A 23,217-nucleotide genomic window follows, 5' to 3' on the forward strand; every position below is an offset into this window, starting at 1 on the left:
CATATCACCCCCCTTTTCCATATAAAAATATGTAAACCTAATAAAAACAAAAAAATAACATTTTATATCCCTTACGGTAAATGGCATCAACGTAAAAAAAACAAAAAAAAACACAGAATTTCTTTTTTATGTTTATAACATCATATCCCAGAAAAAAATAAGTAAAAAAAGTGTTCAAAAAGTCTGATCAATGCCAAAATGGTACCAATACAAACAGTATATTACGGCCCAAAAAATAACTCTTCATACAGCCCAGTATACAGAAAAATATGATAGGGGTATGGGATTTTCTTTTTTAAATTAAAAAAATAATTAAAACGTGAAAGAAACTAAAATTAGTTTCAGGCCGACGTAAAGTATCAAAATAATATGTAATTTTGACCACAAGGTGAATGGCAAAAAAAAAATTTTCATTAAAAAAAAAATCAAAACTTGCATTTTTTTCTCTATTTCACCTCACAAATATTTTTTTTTGTTTCAGAGCTTAAGTTATGGAAAAATGAAAAGGTGTCATTACAAAGTATACAAAAAACAAGCCTCATATGGGTCTGTAGATGGAAAAATAAGTGTTATGGCTATTATAGGACGAGGAAGAAAAAACGAAAGCGTGGGAACTAATAAAGACCCTATTTTCGTATAATTTTGGTTGAAATTATTTTATCTATCAGGACAAGTGGATTTTCTTGAGGGACAATTAGATTGCATTCAGCTTGTGTCCCTTGGACAAGTAGTTTTTTTTATTTCCACACCCCTGTACGGGTCAGAAGATGACAATTTTAAACACCAATTTCAGTGCATGTAGTTACATTATTTTTTCTTTCCCCTTTCAAGTAGTAAAATAAAACCTACATCAATTAGGTATCCTTCTGACCATATGGATCTACAGAATATAATGCGTCATTTTTAACTAAAATTGTACAGTATAGAAACTGAAGCCCCCAAAATGTATAAAATGTTTTTCTTCAATTTCACCCCACAAATATATATTTTTTGGTTTTGCAGTATATTTTGTAATGAAATAATGTCATTACAAAGTACAATTGGTGGCGCAAAAAACAAGCCCTTATAAGGGTCTGTAGGTGCAAAATTGAAAGTTATGATTTTTAGAAGGGGAAAGTGCAAAAACGAAAATTGGACTGGTCCTTAAAAGGGGTACTCTGCCCCTAAACATCTTATCCTCTATCCAAAGGATAGGGGATAAGATGTCTGATTGCAGGGGTCCCGCCACTGGGGACCCCCACTATCTCGGCTGCGGCACCTCGCTGTCATCACTGCACAGAACAAACTCGCTATTTTCATAATGACGGGAGATAGTGTGGCCGGAGCACACACCCCCCCCCCCCCCCCCCATACACTTGTATTGAGGGGGCAGGCCGTGACATCACGAATGGCGGGACCCAGTGATCAGACATCTTATCCCCTAAGGCTTGGTCCTTAAGGGTTAATCGTATTGACCTACATAAGAAACATGTCAGTCTCATGTCAGTAAAGTGCACTACAAAAAAAATTAAAAAATATATAAAAAAAAAGGTCTCTTAAACCCCCCCTGCCCGCCCTCCAAAAAAATTCTCTCTTCACCATGCATTTTATGGGAAAATTAATAGGAGTCATTGCGAAGTACAAAAAACAAGCCCTTATATGGGTCTGTAGATTGAAAGAAAAGTTATGTCTCAAAAAGGGGAGGATGGAAAATAAAAATGACAAAGTGAAACCTGGCTGTGTCCTCAAGGCCAAAATGTGATGTGTCCTTAAGGGATTAAACGTGGCATTTCCAGTAATGCATAATCCTCAGTCTCGAGAGGCTTGGCTGGATCTTGTCTCCGAAGTCAAGCCCTGCACCCTGAGTAATGTTATCACCTCTGACCAGCCCCTACAGCCACTTTTTTTTGGGACACCTATACAAGAAAGTGGTTTACAGCATACGGTCTTCTGCTGAGCAATACCACTAGCAGAAGAACAGGTAGAGAATGAATACAGCAGATTCTGAAGATTGTTCTGCTCTGAAGAGCAAGGATCTGCAGCAGATCTGCGTAGGCAATTGGCAGGAATGCTGTGGTAGGGGAGTGGGCAGGGCTGGCATCAACAGCTGATCGAAACCAATGCATTCTGGGAATTGTAGTACTAAATAACCGCTCAACCAGGAAGTAGTGTTTCCACCACAGTAGAGAAGGGGACTACAGAAGCACAAAACAGATTCTGCTATATGCAGACTTTTTTTTTAACCGATTGTGGAATACCCCTTTAGGGTCTATTCACACGTACAGTATTCTGCGCAGATTTGGTGAGGAGGATTTTCTGCTGCAGATCTCAATGTAAACACAGCTTGAAATCCTGCACATCAAATCTGGGCAGAATACTTTACGTGTGAATAGACCCTAAAAGGGGTCATCCCACAATGCTATACAGGGCTACCTCATTTTAAATGGGCAAGCATTTCTGAAAATGTACTCTGAGATAAACTTCCTAATTTCCATGTGCCTGCCTTGTTTTGAGAACCTAATCCTCTTTGTTACAACCCGCTAAGGTGGGTGAGGCATGTTTCGTTCATCTGCACAATTAAGCAATGGGGATTGTGGGACAGTGTGTGGGATGTAGAGCAACTGCATAGCCACAGTTCAGAAAGGGATTGAGTAGAAGGGATGATGTTGCCTTTTGTGAAGAACACTTTAAAAACGCATTTGAACAAAAAAAGGAAAGGATACTCCAAAATTCATTTCTCTAGATCTCCAAGACTTCGGTCATAAATTTATCTAAAGCTTGTTGATTGCAGTGTAAACTCCCTACGCTGGGACTGATATCATTTAAACAAATGAAAATGGAGAAGTAGGATTTAGTGCTGCCAAATACATATTAAAAATAAGTTTCTAACACAGTGAGGACTCTTCTGTAAAAGCAAAGTGGCTCTTCTTTTCAGGCGATCAATTATACTGCAGGGAGTAAATACTGACTTAACAGCATTGGCCTGTCCAATTACATTTCGGTTGATATTGAAGATGTCTGGTGCATGCCAGCCCCACTGCGAACACATATATACACACACTAATATTTATTTTTATATATATATATATATATATATATATATATATATATTATATATATATATTATATATATTATATATATATATATACATATACATACATATACATACATATACATACATATACACACACACACATACACACACACACAGAGATTTAAAATTAAAATGCCAATTTGCTTGAACAAGCCCCTAGAGCAGTGGTCTTCAACCTGCGGAGTGCAAAACTACAACTCCCAGCATGCCCGGACAGCCGACAGCTGTCCGGGCATGCTGGGACTTGTAGTTTTGCAACATCTGGAGGCCCGCAGGTTGGAGACCACTGCCCTAGAGCATAAAGTTCTCAATGAACACAGATTTTTTTTGACACCTGTCAGAAAGGATCACATTTACTGTACAAGACAACTTTTACAGCACTCACAATACGACTTGCTCCAATACTTACGTGGTTCTATCCCCTCATTTACACCGTCCACCAGGCGAATTAACTGATCAAAAACATTGCGCACATTCAACACAGTGGTCGCCATCTCCCTGCAATGATAGACATTAGGATATTTAACAGCATTTTATGGCAACCTCTCAGACACGACAGACATGGTTGATCATTTTTACTTGCCTGGGAAAAGAACGCTCATAGAATTTTATTCTTTTGAACATAAATGATAGAGCAAGAGAGATAAATTTAAGCAGATGTCACATAACCCCCGCCCCAAGGATCTCATCTGCACAAGTAGTTACATATAACATTAGATATGCAAACACTCACATCACTAGGACATGAGAGTAAAGAAAATGGAATATTCATATGAAGGACGACATAGTGCAGCATAGAGGAGGCAGGGAAGCTCAGCAAGCCGATTCCTTGCCTCCATTGCATGGAGCCTGGCACTACTGGTATAAAGGCAACATGAGTTTGGTACTAGAGGAGTCATATTGCACTGTGGTGCACCTGGTAATGATGGGCTTAAAAAGGGGTTGCCTGTAGAGTGACAGCGCCGCTCCGCCAATCACTCACCACAGCATTGTCCCACCTTGGCCTGTGATTGGCAGGCAGCACTGTCAGTTCGCTCGGCTGGAGACGTTATGCTTTGCAGTTCAGGAGAAAGCAGATTCACCTGGCGCAGTAAGAGTAAATAGATAGCGTGGAAGCGGAGGGGATTGTATGAATATGTATGAGCTGGCTGAGCGCTGAGACGTCACAGTGCCCGAGGCCGCCATCGTAACGCCGTCCGTGCCACTGACTGGTCATATGCATAATCACAATTAGGAACATAATGGAGGAACGCCACAATGGATCCGGGCAGCGTTTTAATCATAGTCACCTGCACTACCACTGGTTAGGCTGGGTTCACATCACGTTTTTGCCATACTGTTTTCAATCCGTTTTTCTAAAGAAAACCGTATGGCAAAAAAACGGATGGAACAGTATGGAAAAAAGTAAACCGTATACTGTTTTTAAAAGTGCATAGTTTCGTCAGTTTTTATAGAAAAAAAAAAAAAAAAAACACCATACGTTTTTGATAATTTTGTCCATTTTAATGGGAGGGATCTTGGTTGGGGACTTTAGGATTCAAATGCGCATGTGCAAAGTAAAAACGTATACATTTTTCCCATATGAAATTGTATATGCGTTTCCTAATGACGTCCATGTTATAAAAAAAAAAAAAAAAGTATGAGGTTGCAGTACGGTTTTTAAACCGGAGACAAAATCGTGGTCAACCATGGTTTTGACTCTGGTTTAAAAACCGTACTGCAACCGCAGTTTTTTTTATTTATTTATTTATTTTTTTAACATGGACATCAATGGGAAACGCACATGTATACGGTTCCATACAGGAAAACGTATACGTTTTTACTTTGCACATGCGCATTTGAATCCTAAAGTCTAGAGATGAGCGAACTTACAGTAAATTTGGTTCGTCACGAACTTCTCGGCAGTTGATGACTTTTCCTGCATAAATTAGTTCAGCTTTCAGGTGCTCCGGTGGGCTGGAAAAGGTGGATACAGGAGACTCTTTCCTAGGAATGTATCCACCTTTTCCAGCCCACCGGAGCACCTGAAGGCTGAACTAATTTACGCAGGAAAAGCCATCAACTGTCGAGCCGAGAAGTTCGTGACAAATCAAATTTACTGTAAGTTCGCTCATCTCTACTAAAGTCCCCACCCAAGACCCCTCCCATTAAAATTGGACAAAATTTTCTAAAACATATGGTTTTTTTTTTCTATAAAAACGGACAGAACAGTATGCACTTTTAAAAACAGTATACTGTTTAAAAACGCATACGGTTTACTTTTTTTTACCATACTGTTCCATCCGTTTTTTTCCCCATACGGTTTTCTTTAGAAAAATGGATTGAAAACAGTCTGGCAAAAACATTGTGTGAACCCTGCGTTAGTGCGGGTGACTTTGCTGACAGTTTTCCTTTAACCTTGTGTGTGCTGCACCATAATAGATGTAAAATTCTCTCCTCTCTAGCAGTAGCATATAAATCTTCATGAAGTGACTCTACTCTTTTCTTAACGTCCTGGAATCCTCTCGCGTTAACAGTGCCAAGAGGGAAAAACAGCCAGCATGGGACAAGATGAACTGGAGCAGTGAGAGAAGACTGATCTTTCCTGTGATCAATAGTGAATCTGCTCTGACACTATCCTCTCTAACCAGAACTGTGTTTCCCAACCAGGGTGACACCAGCTGTTGCAAAACTACAACTCCCAGCATGCCCGGACAGCCAAAGGCTGTCCGGGCATGCTGGGAGTTGTAGTTTTGCAACAGCTGGAGGCACCCTGGTTGGGAAACACTGGTCTAATCCCTCATCACTTCTATTTACATGGCTGTGTAAATGACCTGTTATCCACAGGCTTGTCACATGAGCACACAGTCCGTTGCGTCTATAGAGTGCTGGAAAAATCCTATAACCATGAATGCAGTCTCTGCCATATAATGTGCTGTAACCTGAATGTTTCAGCCCCAAAAGTCACCAGAAATCCTCTAGTGTGGGTTTCTGGTCACAATGAGGCCACATACACACAAGTGCACAGTTACCACTGCTATCTCCAATCTATTGGTTGGACTTTTAAAAAGAGTTACTGTCATTTCAAACAACTTTTGACATGCTGAGCAGACACATAAGTTTTGGGGTCTCACTGATGAAATCCACTGCGATCAATGTTTATTGGTGAGGGAACCAAGCGGAATCTCGCTCCACTCCGCGGGCGGACAGTCTTTTCTCTGCATAGACAAAAAGGACCCTATCCCAAACCCCCCACCCCCAAATCCACAGAATCTCCAGACCCTGGGTGTCCGTGCTGCACGTGCTTCATGCACTGCCTATGGGTGAGCCAGTGATACACAAATGCAATACTCTGGAACCTCTGATGCTCCTATAGACAATGCATAGAGCGCAGACTGGGCCCTGTTCTGGAGAACGCAGAGTGTCCCAGTGGTCAGACACAGGATAGGAAATAGGTTTTATTTGGCTGGAATACCACCGGGACAAGGTAAGTACCGTTGTCATCAGTGTCACCTGCACTACCTGTTGGTACCGACAAGTTAGTGCAGGTGACAGATTTCCTTTTAAGGATACCTCCGGGATGTACAACTTACCATATATACTCGAGTATAAGCCGAGGCCCCTAATTTCACCCCAAAAACCCAGGAAAAGTTATTGACTCGACTATAAGCCTAGGATTGGAAATACATCATCCCCCCCCCCCCGTCATCATCCAGACCCCCGTCATCATCACCGCCTGTCAATCCCTTCATCAGTGGTCTTCAACCTGCGGACCTCAAGATGTTGCAAAACTACAACTCCCAGCATGCCCGGACAGCCATCGGCTGTGACGTTGCCTTGACGACGACCCACAGGGACGTTCAGGCAACGTCACTGGTCCGGGGCAGGCCCGGAGAAGAGGGCCCCTCCCGGTGAAAATGGACGGCTCGGAACGACTAACGCTCCCCACCGGATGGTCCCTGCAGCATAGATGGCCCGGACCAGCTCACCCTTCCTTCCCACCGAGGGGAGGGGAGTAGAAAACTAAAGGGGGGTCTGGATGATGACGAAGGCCGCAGTGGTCTTCAACCTGCGGACCTCCAGAGGTTTCAAAACTACAACACCCAGCATGCCTGGACAGCCGATGGCTGTCCGGGCATGCTGGGAGTTGTAGTTTTGAAACATCTGGAGGTCCGCAGGTTGAAGACCACAGAGAAGGGATTGACAGGCGGAGAGTTCACTCGAGTATAAGCCGAGGGGTGGCGTTTTCAGTACGAAAAATTGCGCTGAAAAACTCTGCTTATACTCGAGTATTTATGGTATCCCCTATCCTAAGGATAGGGGATAAGTGTCCACTGATGCGTGAATCCCCCCCGCGCGCGCAATCTCCCGAATGAAGACCCGGCTCCATTTGGGAGATCGCAGGGGGCCCCAGCGGTCGGACCCCCGCAATCTAAATCTGTGTTCAGTTATTTACTTTACATTGAAATCTGCAGCTTTAATTTTTCATGCGCAGGAATACACAGAATACTGTTCGCGTGAATATCCCCTTAAGGTCCCCATATGCTTTTGTTAAAAGAGGTCAGTCTGTCAACTCTAAAGATGATGGCGGCTTCCTGACAGGTTGCATCAGAGGGAAAAAGAAGAGGGCGGCATTTTGGATTTCAAACTCCCAACCCTTTGGTTCTCAGTGTCATAAGGTGTCTGGCAGCGGCTTACCCCTTCTCTCTCTCTACCGCCAATACACAAATGCTCAGCCATGAGGAGATAGCTGTCAGTCAACTGCAGGTGTATGGGCTCCTTCAGGCTTCATCATAATACCATTATACCAAGTGAGTCTCAAACTTAAAACAAAAAAACTTTTTGGCTGCCTTTGGAACATTTTTTATGCAGGTTGTAGGTTTTATGAGGTTTATTTTAGCAGTTTACACATAGGGTTGCCACCCGGCTGATATTTCAGCCACCCTGCCTGTAGTTTTACATTACAATACCACCAATACAATGGCGATATTTATCCAATCAATCCTCCAACTCCTGGAATGTTGCACCATATACTATACCAGTGTTTCAAAACCAGAGCGCCTCCAACTGTTGCAAAACTACAACTCCCAGCATGCCCCGACAGCCGTTGGCTGTCCGGGCATGCTGGGAGTTGTAGTTTTGCAACAGCTGGAGGCACCCTGGTTGGGAAACACTGACCAATACTATATACTACTATATAGTCCAACATGCTGGGAGTTGTAGTTTTCGTTTGGGACAGCTGCTGAGCCACAGGCTGTATCAGGGCATGCTGGGAGTTGTAGTTTTGCAACAGCTGGAGGCACCCTGGTTGGGAAACAGACCTATACTATATACTACTATATAGTCCAACATGCTGGGAGTTGTAGTTTTCGTTTGGGGCAGCTGCTGAGCCACAGGCTGTATCAGGGCATGCTGAGAGTTGTAGTTAGTAACTAACTGCAACTCCCGAATAAAATTAAAAAAAAAAAAGCGATCAAAAAGTCCCATCAAAACAAAAATGGTAGTGTTAAAGGAGAACTCCGCAATAGGAAAATCATCATCCATACTGCCAGCAGTAAAAAAAAAAAAAAATTTAACAGGTACATACCTACCCTCGCTCCCCCGATGCGATCCTCTTCCTGGTTTCCGGTGGTCGGCGAGTGAAACTGCACTCAGCCAATCACCGGCCGCGGCGAAGTCCTGTCTAGGCTGAGCGGCAGTGTGACATTTTCGGCCCAGGCAGCAGGTGCTGGTGTAGTGAAGAATTGTGTGTCCTGAAGCGTTCTCACACTGCTGCTCAGCCCATCGCCGGCCAAGTCGGGACTTCGTTGCGGCCGGTGATTGGCTGAGCGCAGTACAACGCGCCGACCACCAGTGACCAGGAAGAGGATCACGGCAGAGACCGGAGCCGGTTACCGGAGGCACTATGGGAGCGAAGGAAGGTATGTACCTGTTTATTTATTTATTTATTACTGTCGGCAGTATAGACGATACTTTTCCTATTCCGGAGTTCTCCTTTAAAAACTGCAGATCAGGGCGCAAAAAAATAAAATATGGTCCATATAAGAATAAAAAAAAAATTATTAGGGGTCAGAATATATATATATTATATATATATATATATATATATATATATATATAATTAATTAAGTTTAGTTAGCATGGACGGTAATATATATATATATATATATATATATATATATATATATATATATTTTTATGCAAGAAAGGTGGCAACCCTATTTACAAGTGTGAAGTCTTTCCTCACAATTTGAGGAGATCATGCACCAAAACCCCATAAAATGGCCCAAAACAGGGACCACGCACTTATTATAATGATCACAATGAAGCCAGGATGAATGATGACATTACACGTGAACTGTCGTTTTTTTTTTTACCACTTTATACAAGTAACATTGACCCTTTAGTGTGAGAACAACAGTCCCAAAAACTACATGTGAACAAGCACTTGTATAGACGCCACTTAACCCGTTCACAACGGAACAGACGCACTACATAAACAGGAGCCTATGGGCAGAGTCCTCCCTCATGTGGAGGCCCCGGGGCGCCCCTTCGGCCATGGAGTGTGATAGGAGCCGGCGTCCCCGCCACAGCCTCCGGACATATCTCTCTACGTTCATTCAGTCACACTTACCGGCTAATAGTTCACCGGTTATACCCCAGAATCGCGCATGTGCAGTAGTTACGTAGCCACGAGCTCGGACAATCACCCTTCCGCCGCTCCCGGTTACCGCGATTCCGAACCAGCGCCCTCAATGTCCTCACAACTGCTCCCGCTCTAGTTTGAATTCGCTAGCCCCGCCCTGGTTACCATGGGAATGCGGTGACGTCTTATGGGAGGCGGAGAGAAATCCGCTCAAAGGTTGACGGGAGAGAGGCGGAGTGATATCAGAAGGAGGCGGAGTGATACCTGCGGGAGTCATACATTACGTTATTTAGATGCTATGTGGAGTTCGTTTACTTTGCATTGAAAGGATGAAGGGGGAGGGTTGTGCATAAGCCGCCTATAGAGTGCTATAGCGTGGCTGTTGCTGAAGTATAACTCCCAGCATGGCCGGACTGTTTAAGGCTGTCAGGGCATGCTGGGGGTTGTAGTTTTGCAACAGCTGAAGAGCCACAGGTTGGGGGGGGGGGTCACTCCTATACAGTGGTCCCTCAACATACGATGGTAATCCGTTCCAAATGGACCATCGTTTGTTGAAACCATCGTATGTTGAGGGATCCGTGCAATGTAAAGTATAGGACAGTGGTCTCCAACCTGCGGACCTCCAGATGTTGCAAAACTACAACACCCAGCATCAGGGGCGGACACAGACAACAGAGGGCCCCTGTGCAAAGAATATGCCTGGGCCCCCCACCCAGGTAATATGTTTTCTAGGTAAGCAGGTAGTACGTTTGCAAGTAGTAAATTAGGTAAGTAGAACATTCTCTAAGTAGGTAGGCAAGTAGTAAGTTTGCAAGTTATTTAGGCAGGTGGTAAGTTCAGTTGGTAAGAAGGCAAGTAAAAGGTTTGCCGCTAGGTAGGTAGGTTACCGTATATACTCGAGTATAAGCCGACCCGAATATAAGCCAAGGCCCCTAATTTCACCCCAAAATCCCAGGAAAAGTTATTGACTCAAGTATAAGCCTAGGGTGGGAAATACATCATCCCCCCCTGTCATCATTCAGACCCCCGTCATTAACACCCTCATCATCATCACTCTGTCATCATCACTCTGTCATCATCCCCCCTTTATCATCACCGCCTGTCATCATCCCACCTTCATCATCCCACACCCCCCTGCATCATCCCCTTGTCATCATCCTCTTGTCATCATCCTCTTGTTATCATCCCACCCCCCCTTCATCATCCCCCTGTCATCATCCCACACCCCCCCTTCATCATCCCCTTGTCATAATCCCCCCCCCCTTCATCATCCCCTTGTCATCATCACCACATGTCATCATCATCACCGCTTGTCAATGTCTGATACAGTGGTCTTCAACCTGCGGACCTCCAGATGTTTCAAAACTACAACTCCCAGCAAGCCCGGGCAGCCATCGGCTGTCCGGGCTTGCTGGGAGTTGTAGTTTTGAAACCTCTGGAGGTCCACAGGTTGAAGACCACTGCGGCCTTCGACATCATCCAGCCCCTCTCACCCCCTTTAGTTCTGTACTCATCTCCACTCGGCGCTGGTCCGGTGCTGCAGGACTGTCCGGTGGGGAGGTCGTCCGGTGGGATAGTGGTTCCGGGCTGCCATCTTCACCGGGGGGCCTCTTCTCCGCGCTTCGGGCCCGGAATAGAGGCGTTGCCTTGACGATGACGCAGAGGGACGTTGGTAATGAACGTACCTCTGCGTCGTCGTCAAGGCAACGTGATTATTCCGGGCCCAAAGCGCGGAGAAGAGGCCCCCCCGATGAAGATGGCAGCCCGGAACCACTATCCCACCGGACGACCTCCCCACCGGACAGTCCTGCAGCACCGGACCAGCGCCGAGCGGAGATGAGTACGGAACTAAAGGGGGTGAGAGGGGCTGGATGATGTCGAAGGCCGCAGTGGTCTTCAACCTGCGGACCTCCAGAGGTTTCAAAACTACAACTCCCAGCAAGCCCGGACAGCCGATGGCTGCCCGGGCTTGCTGGGAGTTGTAGTTTTGAAACCTCTGGAGGTCTGCAGGTTGAAGACCACTGAGGGCGGAGAGTTCACTCGAGTATAAGCCGAGGGGGGTGTTTTCAGCACGAAAAATCGTGCTGAAAAACTCGGCTTATACTCGAGTATATACGGTATACGTTTGTTAGGTAGGCAGGAAAAGCATTTGCTAGGTAGGTAATATGTTGGTCTGGTTGGTAGGTAGGCAGGTATATGTTTGGTTGGTAGGTGGGTGGCCACGTTACATTTGGTTGGTAGGCCCTTAGTCCAGTGTTTTCCAAAGAGGCTTTGGCTGTTTGGGCATGCTGGGAGTTGTAGTTTTGCAACAGCTGGAGGCACTCAGGTTGGGAAACACTGGACTAAGGGCCAAACTACCCACCAAAATGCCACCTTCTGCTGCAAAACTCTAACTTCCAGCTTAAGACTGTTCGAGCATGCTTGGAGTTGTAGTTTTGCAACAGATGGAGAGACAATGTTTCGAAAACATCACAATCACATGTGCGCGTGATTAAAACAAAAACATGGGACCAAACACAGGTAAATTATTCGGAGACATATCAGTAATGTAATATTACATCTGTTTTGCTATTTAGACCATGGGGTTGAATGCAATTCAAAAGAAAAATCCACATGATTTCCCTATTGTGGAGGGATCGAATATGGTCACCTCCCCTTTTATTTAGCTTCACCTTCTCAATGCCTGAGAACCTGAGGAAAGTGGTGTCTGAATTATGACATATTAGAAAATGTTTAGATATGTTAGAAATGTTCGAGCTTAAAGGGCCAGCAGCATGTCTAATGTGCTCTTGCATGCGTTTTTTAAGGGACCTTTTGGTGGAACCCACATATGTTAAGTGACATTGTGTGCACATGATTTTATATAAAACAAAAGTGCTATCACAGTTTATAAAGTTGTGAATGACATGGCATTTGCCATCCACCGTACCTTCTATTTTCTGGCATTTTTCGGCAAAGGGACATACCACACACCGCGATTTACCGCACTTGTGGAAGCCCTTGGTGCTAATCCACTGGGTGGTAACACTAGCCGTGTCCACCATACTGGGAACAAGGAGATTGGATAGAGTAGGTGCCCGCCTCGCTAAAAAATCTCACACCTGACTTTATAATCTCCCCTACCGCGGGATCTGTTGATAGCAAAGGTAAGTGTTTAATTACAATGTGTTTGATGTAATTAAATTCTGGACTGTACGTGGTGACAAATGTAGGACAATCTTGTGATTCAGTTGGTTGCTTACTTGTAAAAAGGGATTTTCGATCCATAGGATCCACTCTCGACCGAGCTTTTTTCAAGAGCCATCCAGGGTAACCTCGAGCCGCCAGGCGTGTGCATGCTGCATCCGCTTCCCTGCGGTACACCTTGCTCTTACTGTTTGTTTGGAATGGCATGAATTCGCCCTTAGGATGGTATTGCCTGATATCTTTTTTCTGTAAGGATCAACCTCAATTTTATTTGTATCAGGGTTGCCACGTAATATGACATCCAAAAAGGGGGTTTCACTTTTACACCATGTGTGGGTAAACATAAGATTGAACCGATTATTATTGATATATGTCATGAATGCATCAACGGTCAGATGGTCAGACGACCAAATGATTAACACATCGTCTACATACCTCCCATACCATGCGAGGCATGTGGAAAATGGATTGGTGTCAGAAAAAATTAACTGCTCCTCCCACCAAAATACAAAAAGCTTAGTGATGAGCTGGTGATGACTTTGCTCCCATTGAAGCACCCGTGCGCTGCAAATAAAAATTGTTACCAAACATAAAATAATTGTGTTTTAACAAAAAATCTACCACCTCAATAATGTAATGTCTCAAATCCACAGAATATTTAGAAAATCTCATCAATATATCCGAGATAGCTGATAATGCCAGGTTATGCGGATTACTGGAATAGAGCGATTCAATGTCGCAAGTAAGCCACGACAGAGAATCGCTCCATGTGAATTCATCCATGATTTTTAGCAAGTGCTTAGTGTCCTTGATATAACTTGGGCATTGCATAACCAGAGGTTGCAGTACTGAGTCCAACCACTCGCATAGGTGCTCGTTAAGGGATCCGATCCCCGCCACGATCGGACGCATCGGCGGCGGGAATCGGTCCTTATGCAGCTTGGGTAGCGGGTGGAAGAGAGGAATAATTGGAGCAGGCACGAAAATATAATCCACTTCTTTTTGGGTCAAAATAGATCTGGCTTTCCCCTCTTCCAACAGAGTCAACAGTTCTTTTTTTAAAGTTTCAGTTCCCCACAAAGTTTAAGGTAAGTTTTATCATCAGATAGTAGATTTTCATTTAAATTGATATACAGTCCCGTGTCCATACATACTACCGAGCCGCCTTTATCGGCGGATCGGATCGTCAAATTTTTGTTTTTCTATAATTTCTTTATGGCAGCAGCCTCCTTTTTATTCAAATTAGGACGAGTTGTATTGGACATTACTTTTGATTGTAGATTAACCAAATCTTTCATGATAAGGTCCTGGAACCAATCAAAAATTGCTGGTCTGGTCTGTTTGGGGTAAAAATTTTGGTTTTTAGATGAGAAGGTATGTGCAGTATTCACTTCATCACAAATTGATATCCCACTATTTTCAAGGAGACTGAGATCTCTAAAAGCAATTTGTTCTGCTAACGTATGCATTAGTGGTAAATCAGGGTTTATAGAAAGTTGAGGTGGGTCCGATGGTTCATCAGCATTTTCCACAAAAAAATGTTTAACTGTTAAAGTTCTCACAAATTTATTTATATCCAAAATTGTCCGATAAACATCAAAATGATGTGTAGGAGAGAAACCCAGTCCTTTCCACAGGACCGAGGTTTCTTCATCTGTAATGATTTGTGCAGAAATGTTAATGACTTGAAAATCCTCTTTTATTACTTTTTCCGTTTGTCCTTGTTACGCTCCGAAGCTCTTCTTCCTATGTTTTCTGCCACTGCGCCTTCCTCGTTTTTTGACTGTCTTCTCGCATTGCGATTCTTGTGAGTGTTCACATATTGCGGTTCTGAGTCCCCGCTAGTGTCCGTGGTATCTGAACAATCTGAATTTTCAGTAATCTCCTGGTCAGAAGAACTAAATTCACATGGAGCGATTCTCTGTCGTGGCTTACTTGCCACATTGAATCGCTCTATTCCAGTATTCTGCAAAACCTGGCATTATCAGCTATCTCGGATATACTGATGAGATTTTCTAAATTTTCTGTGGATTTGAGACATTACATTATTGAGGTGGTAGATTTTGTGTTAAAACACAATTATTTTATGTTTGGTAACAATTTTTATTTGCAGCGCACGGGTGCTTCAATGGGAGCAAAGTCATCACCAGCTTGGGCTAACCTTTTTGTTTTTTGGTGGGAGGAGCAGTTTATTTTTTCTGACACCAATCCATTTTCCACATGCCTCGCATGGTATGGGAGGTATGTAGACGATGTGGTCATCGTTTGGTCGTCCGACCATCTGACCGTTGATGCATTCATGACATATATCAATAATAATCGGTTCAATCTTAAAGGGGTATTCCAGGCAAAGACTTTTTTATATATATCAACTGGCTCCAGAAAGTTAAACAGATTTGTAAATTACTTTTATTAAAAAATCTTAACCCTTTCAGTACTTATAAGCTTCTGAAGTTAAGGTTGTTATTTTCTGTCTAAGTGCTCTCTGATGACACCTGTCTCGGGAAACGCCCAGTTTAGAAGAGGTTTGCTATGGGGATTTGCTTCTAAACTGGGCGTTGCCCGAGACAGGTGTCATCAGAGAGGACTTAGACAGAAAAAAACAACCTTAACTTCAGAAGGTCATAAGTACTGAAAGGATTAAGATTTTTTAATAGAAGTAATTTACAAATCTGTTTAACTTTCTGGAGCCAGTTGATATATATAAAAAAGTTTTGGCCTGGAATACCCCTTTAAGTCCCAGGATGCCCTTGGTCCTAGTGGGGTTAAAAGGTCAAAAGATTAAAATATATAAACTAAGAAGACACTGTGAAGTATGGGGATATACTCGGCAGGCCTGGAGAAATATTTTTCTAAAAGGTGTTTTTATGTACTTGATGTATTTCTAGGTGTATATTAATATATATATATATATATATATATATATATATGTCAAAGAAGAAAGCAGCACTCCTAAAGCGTGAGTGGGTGCCTCCAGCTAGGATCCGGGTCCAGGATCCTGCATACGTAGTTCTAAGGAAAATGCTGTGGCACTCAAGGTATGATGAAAAAATGAAAACTATTTATTCATCCCAAATGTGCAAAGAGCGACGTTTCAATGGTCTCACACCATCATTATCAAGTGGCTTGATAATGATGGTGTGAGACCATTGAAACGTTGCTCTTTGCACATTTGGGATGAATAAATAGGTTTCATTTTTTCACCATACCTTGAGTGCCACAGCATTTTCCTTGGAACTACGTATGCAGAATCTTGGACACGGACCCTAGCTGGAGGCACCTACTCACGCTTGGAACTATATATATATATATATATATATATATATATATATATGTATGTATACACACAAATCCAAAAATATGTTGCAGTCTCTTGTAATACCTTTTTTATTGGACTAACAGAATTTTGTAGAGACAAGCTTTCAGGATTCCTCCCTTTATCAAGTCCAATAGTCAAGGACAATGATCAAAGGACTTTATAAATTATCAGGGAGGAATCCAAAAAGTTTGTCTCTACAAAATTCTGTTAGTCCAATAAAAAAGGTATTACAATCTGCATCACTGGACTAATATGGCTACTCACATTTACTATACAGATATACACATACCTGAAGATGGTTTAGAACCCTGTGATGTCACACATGCTTGTGATGATGTCACCGTAAGCTGTACAAGGAGGTGCGCGCCGGCTGCAGTCTCTTCAGTGTGTTTTGCATTCACAACCTGTGGTGCAAAGTGTTTGTTAGAGAGTTTCTATTTGCGATAGAGAATTCAAGATTTTGACCGTTCCTTGTCTGAAGAGAGAACCACAAGGTAAGTCTCAGCCTCTTCTATTCATACATACACAGGGCTTTTTGTTTGACAGTTTTTTTTTTATTGTTGTTGCTTTTTTTTTAGCAAAAAAAAACAAGAAATTAATTTCCAAAAGAAATAACAAAAGTTACATTTCTCATAGCATTGTGACAATACTTGGTTTAGGCATTAAACATAATAAAACACACAGATAGTATCATGACCAGAGCTTTTTCTTGCAAAACTGCTAAAATGCAATTATGCCCAAAAAAGCCCCCAAGAAAAAGAGTCCTAATTCATGAAGTTCTAAAAGATATAAGTCTATGAGAAAGATTTGGTGGTGTAGTAAAAGAATAACAGAAAGATTAGGGCAGAAATATAATATTATATAATAGAATTCTGTGTGTACTAACAATAGAAATACTCTGGGTACTCCGAAAGGGAACATTTTCAAATCAACTAGTGGCAGAAAGTCATATAGGGGACGGATATATCCCAATGAGGTGGGGTAGGTTCATTATTAGTAAATGTATATAGCAGGATAGCCCAATTGTATCTACAGTATGAAGTTCAAAGGCCCAGTGACCATACAGCCAAGCCCTTATAATCCGCCATTACTAGGACAGATTCAGGGTTGTCAGATATTACTAGGACCGGACAGGTTTAGGGTTATCAGATATTACTAGGACCGGACAGGTTCAGGGTTATCAGATATTACTAGGATCGGACAGGTTCAGGGTTATCAGATATTACTAGGACCGGACAGGTTCAGGGTTATCAGATATTACTAGGACTGGACAGTTTCAGGATTATCAGATATTACTAGGACCGGACAGAATCAGGGTTATCAGATATTACTAGGACCGGACAGAATCAGGGTTATCAGATATTACTAGGACCGGACAGGTTCAGGGTTATCAGATATTACTAGGACCGGACAGGTTCAGGGTTATCAGATATTACTAGGACCGGACAGGTTCAGGGTTATCAGATATTACTAGGACCGAACAGGTTCAGGGTTATCAGATATTACTAGGACCGGACAGGTTCAGGGTTATCAGATATTACTAGGACCGGACAGGTTCAGGGTTATCAGATATTACTAGGACCGGACAGGTTCAGGGTTATCAGATATTACTAGGACCGGACAGGTTCAGGGTTATCAGATATTACTAGGACCGGACAGGTTCAGGGTTATCAGATATTACTAGGACCGGACAGGTTCAGGGTTATCAGATATTACTAGGACCGGACAGGTTCAGGGTTATCAGATATTACTAGGACCGGACAGGTTCAGGGTTATCAGACATTGGTAACCTCAGGGAAGACGTCTCCATATAAAACACTTATAGAGAAGCGTCTTCTTCTGAGGCTGCGATGGTCTTAGTGTTATCTTGTGGTTCTGTGCTGGACATTTCTGCTCTGTATGAAGGATCTATTGTATAATGACAGGAATGATGACATGTTGTCTAATGTGTTCACTTATCTCTCTCTCTCTAGTGTTTTCAGGCTCTGACCTGTGACCATGGCCTCTCCACAAGACCCATTGCTGAAGGAGGAGGAAGAAGCAATGGAGGACCATAGTGATATGGATGTAGAAAAGGGCGATATCCCTGAGAGGCAGAACCTGCCATCTCTAAGCGTGATGTCCACCGCACGTTCCATCATCACCGTAGTGATCCTCGCCTTTGTTAATTTGCTCATCTATGCAAATCGCTCCAGCGTGGCGGGGGTGCTGCCTTATATACAGAAAGCATATGACACCAATGCTAGTCTGTCCGGCTTATTGAATACATTGTTCATTGGAAGCTACGTGCTGGTCGCACCAATTGCCGGATATTTGGGCGACCACTGTAATAAGAAATATACTGTTTGCGCAGGAGTCATCGTTTGGCTGAGCATGACACTTACCCTGTCATTCATCCCTGACGGGTACTTCCTGCTCTTCCTGCTGACGAGTGGACTGGTTGGAGCCGGAGAGGCGACTTTCTGCACCATCGCCCCCTCCATCATTGCAGACCTTTTTTCAAGTGACCAGCGGACCCGCATGCTGAACGTGTTTTACTCCGTCATACCTGTAGGCTGCGGACTAGGATACATCATCGGGCCCAAAGTGACTGATGCAGCAAGGGGTGATTGGCACTGGGCATTTCGGGTCACCCCTGGCCTGGGCCTCATAGCTGTGGCTTTGATGATTTTGGTCACAAAGGAGCTTCCAAGAACGACTACAAACGGGAAGAAGAACAACAAATCCCAGAAGTTTGCCAAATGGGCGACAGATCTGAAAAAACTATTTAAAAATCGAAGCTTCATGTTAACCACCATGGGATCGACGGCTATATCCTTCATAGTGGGAGCCATAGGTGTATGGGGTCCGTCATATCTGACCCACGCACGAACACTCCTACAAGAGAAGGACCCTTGCCGTGGTGAACCGTGTGACTATCACGACATCCTAATATTTGGTGTGGTTACAGTCGTTTCCGGCATTCTGGGAGTTGTAGCAGGGACGGAGATAAGTAAAAGATATCGCAAATCCAACCCACGGGCGGACCCGCTTGTGTGTGGATGCGCGATGATGCTTTCCGCCCCTTTTCTTCTGTTGGCATTGACTTTTGGCAACATCAGCCTCGTTGCCACCAACATCTTCATCTTTATCGGAGAGACGCTTCTGTCAGTAAATTTCACCCTCATATCTGACATTATACTAAAAGTAGTAACTCCGTGGAGGAGATCTTCAGCCCTGGCCGTGCAGATGACAATCTATCACCTCCTAGGTGACGCCGGCAGCCCGTACCTCATCGGCCTGATATCTGACACCTACGAACGAGGATATGCCAAATCCCCTCTTCTGAAATACCGCAGCCTGGAGTATGCCCTCATGACCTGCACCATAATGGCAGTCATCGGAGGGGCCTTCTTCATGGCCACGGCCCTATATATAGAGAGGGACGAAAAAGAAGCAGAGATGGAATCAGAACCTCCGTCATCCTCCTCCTCCTCACTGCTTCCTGCCGATGAGGACCGCGCTTCAGACTGAGGAAAAGTCATTGCTTACCTTTATCTCGTTTACTTCATTAAAAAAAAATTAAGAAAAAAATAACTGCATTTGTTCTATGTTCCACTTTACCCCTTATTCTCTACCCAGGGGCGGACACAGACAGCAGAGGGCCCTTGTGCAAAGAATGTGCCTGTGCCCCCCCCCCCAAAACATCAATTGTTCAGCACCCCCCCCTCCATGTGTCACTTACTCAGGTGGACCCCCATATGTCACTTGCTGTATAAGTTTCTAATTATTTATTAAGGCCTCCCATAAGCCGCAGCTCATTCAAGCCCCCCACATTAGGTAGCATAGATTCCCAACATTAGGTAGCATAGATTCCCCACATTAGGTAGCATAGTTTCCTCACATTAGGTAGCATAGTTTCCCCACATTAGGTAGCATAGATTCCCTACATTAGGTAGCAGTTTCCCCACATTAGGTAGCATAGTTTGCCCACATTAGGTAGCATAGTTTCCTCACATTAGGTAGCATAGTTTCCCCACAATAGGTAGCACAGATTCCCCACATTAGGTAACATAGTTTCCCCACATTAGGTAGCATAGTTTCCCCACATTAGGTAGCACAGATTCCGCACATTAGGTAACATAGTTTCCCCATATTAGGTAGCATAGTTTCCCCACATTAGGTAGCACAGATTCCCCACATCAGGTAACATAGTTTTCCCACATTAGGTAGCATAGTTTCCCCACATTACGTAGCATAGTTAGCCCACATTAGGTAGCACAGATTCCCCACATTAGGTAACATAGTTTCCCCACATTAGGTAGCATAGTTTCCCCACATTAGGTAGCACAGATTCCCCACATTAGGTAACATAGTTTCCCCACATTAGGTAGCATAGCTTCCCCACATTAGGTAGTATACTTTCCCCACATTAGGTAGCACAAATTCCCCACATTAGGTAACATAGTTTCCCCACATTAGGTAGAATAGATTCCTCACATTAGGTAGCCATAGCCCCCCCCCCCCCCCAAACACACAGACAGACACACACAGAGACACACTTACCTGCCCTGCACAGCGTTTCTCCTCTCCGGCAGAGGCCTGACGAGTGACGTCACTGACGAGTGACGTCCTCCTGAGCGGGTCTGCAGAAGTACGTCACTTGTGCGACGTCCCTCGTCAGACCCCGGTCGGCCGGAGGCAGACTCACTGTCTAAAGTGCCCGCTGCGCTATTATACCCCGCAGCTGCTTTAGAACAGTGAGCAGCGGAGGCGCCAACCCTACCATGAACCTACTAGGCACAAAAAAAAAAGGGGGCAGCAAAATGCCGCCCCTGAAAAGTGCCACCTGGGACTTATGGTCCCACCGGGTCCCATGGTAGGGCCGACCAGAGGCGGCTCTAGACTTTGTGAGGCCTTAGGCGAAACTTGAACATGAGGCCCTGCTTTATTTTCTGCTGAAATTACATGGTGGTCCGGCTGTGAGATGGTTATACTGTGACATCACTGTGTATTATCCCTGTACTGTGACATCACTGTGTATTATCTCTGTACTGTGCCATCACTCTGTGTATTATCCCTGTAATGTGACATCACTGTGTATTTACTCTGTACTGTGCCATCACTGTGTATTATCCCTGTACTGTGACGTCACTGTGTATTATCTCTGTACTGTGCCATCACTCTGTGTATTATCCCTTTACTGTGACATCACTGTGTGTATCATCCCTGTACTGTGACATCACTGTGTATTATCCCTGTACTGTGACATCACTGTGTGTATTATCCCTGTACTGTGACATCACTGTGTATTATCTCTGTACTGTGCCATCACTCTGTGTATTATCCCTGTAATGTGACATCACTGTGTATTAACTCTGTACTGTGACATCACTGTGTGTATTATCCCTGTACTGTGACATCACTGTGTGTATTATCCCTGTACTGTGACATCACTGTGTATTATCTCTGTACTGTGACACCACTGTGTATTGTCCCTGCACTGTGACATCACTGTGTGTATTATCCCTGTAATGTGACATCACTGTGTATTATCCCTGTAATGTGACATCACTGTGTATTATCCCTGCACTGTGAAATCACTCTGTATATTATCCCTGTACTGTGACATCACTCTGTATATTATCCCTGTACTGTGACATCACTGTGTATTATCCCTGTACTGTGACATCACTGTGTGTATTATCCCTGTACTGTGACATCACTGTGTATTATCTCTGTACTGTGACATCACTCTGTATTATCCCTGTACTGTGACATCACTCTGTATATTATCCCTTTACTGTGACATCACTGTGTATTATCCCTGTACTGTGACATCACTGTGTATATTATCCCTCCCTGTACTGTGACATCACTGTGTGTATCATCTCTGTACTGTGACATCACTGTGTATTATCCCTGTACTGTGACATCACTGTGTGTATTATCTCTGTACTGTGACATCACTGTGTGTATTACCCCTGTACTGTGACATCACTGTGTATTATCCCTGTACTGTGACATCACTGTGTATTATCCCTGTACTGTGACATCACTGTGTATTATCCCTGTACTGTGACATCACTGTGTATTATCCCTGTACTGTGACATCACTGTGTATTATCCCTGTACTGTGACATCACTGTGTATTATCCCTGTACTGTGACATCACTGTGTATATTATACCTGTACTGTGACATCACTGTGTATATTATCGCTGTACTGTGACATCACTGTGTATATTATCCCTGTACTGTGACATCACTGTGTGTATTATCCCTGTACTGTGACATCACTGTGTGTATTATCCCTGTACTGTGACATCACTGTGTATATTATCTCTGAACTATAACATCACTGTGTGTTATCTCTATACTGCAACATCACTGTTGATACTTACACTGCACTGTGACATCACTGTATATATTAAGCCTGTATACCCTAATGCCACTGTACATATTTACCTTGCACTGCGAGTGACAATACAGGTAAATCACAGTGATGTCACAGAGACTACAGAATGTACAACTGTATGTATAATAAAGATGGCGGGATGCTATCGAAATGTCACACATACATGGGGGAATAAAACACTTTGTTTTTGCACCTTATCTGGGAGTGCCTCTGGATCTTTAGTTTTGTAGATAGATAGATAGATAGATGATATATAGATAGATAGATAGATATGAGATATGAGATAGATAGATCAGTGTATCCCAACCAGGGGGCCTCTAGCTATTCCAAAACGACAACTCCCAGCATGTCTTTGGCTTTATGAGCATACTGGGAGTTGTAGTTTTGCAACAGCTGGAGGCCCTCTGGTTGGGAAACACTGATCTATCTATCAATCATCTATCTCCTATCTATCTATCTATCTATATCATATCTATCTATCTATCTATCATCTATCTATATCATATCTATCTATCATCTATCTATCTATCATCTATTAATCTATCTTTCTATCTCATATCTATCTATATATCTATATATATATATCATCTATCTATCTATCTCTCATATCTATCTAT

General features: G+C 43.4%; 1 protein-coding gene across 3 annotated transcripts in view; it reads right to left on the reverse strand.

Moving 5' to 3' along the window:
* The window catches only part of RACGAP1 (Rac GTPase activating protein 1), a 29,529-nt gene extending 19,522 nt beyond the window's left edge, over window positions 1-10,007 (reverse strand). The window contains exons 1-2 of one of the 3 annotated variants that reach the window (XM_056555374.1): window positions 9,865-10,007; window positions 3,484-3,572 (exon numbers count right to left, since the gene is read on the reverse strand). In XM_056555374.1, coding sequence (XP_056411349.1) covers window positions 3,484-3,568 — 85 coding nt within the window. In that variant the 5' untranslated portion in view covers window positions 3,569-3,572; window positions 9,865-10,007. The other 2 variants (XM_056555372.1, XM_056555373.1) reach the window with 2 other exon arrangements.
* Window positions 10,008-23,217: the final 13,210 nt, after the last annotated feature.

The sequence above is a fragment of the Hyla sarda genome, chromosome 2 (assembly GCF_029499605.1).
Source record: "Hyla sarda isolate aHylSar1 chromosome 2, aHylSar1.hap1, whole genome shotgun sequence".
Taxonomy (NCBI): domain Eukaryota; kingdom Metazoa; phylum Chordata; class Amphibia; order Anura; family Hylidae; genus Hyla; species Hyla sarda.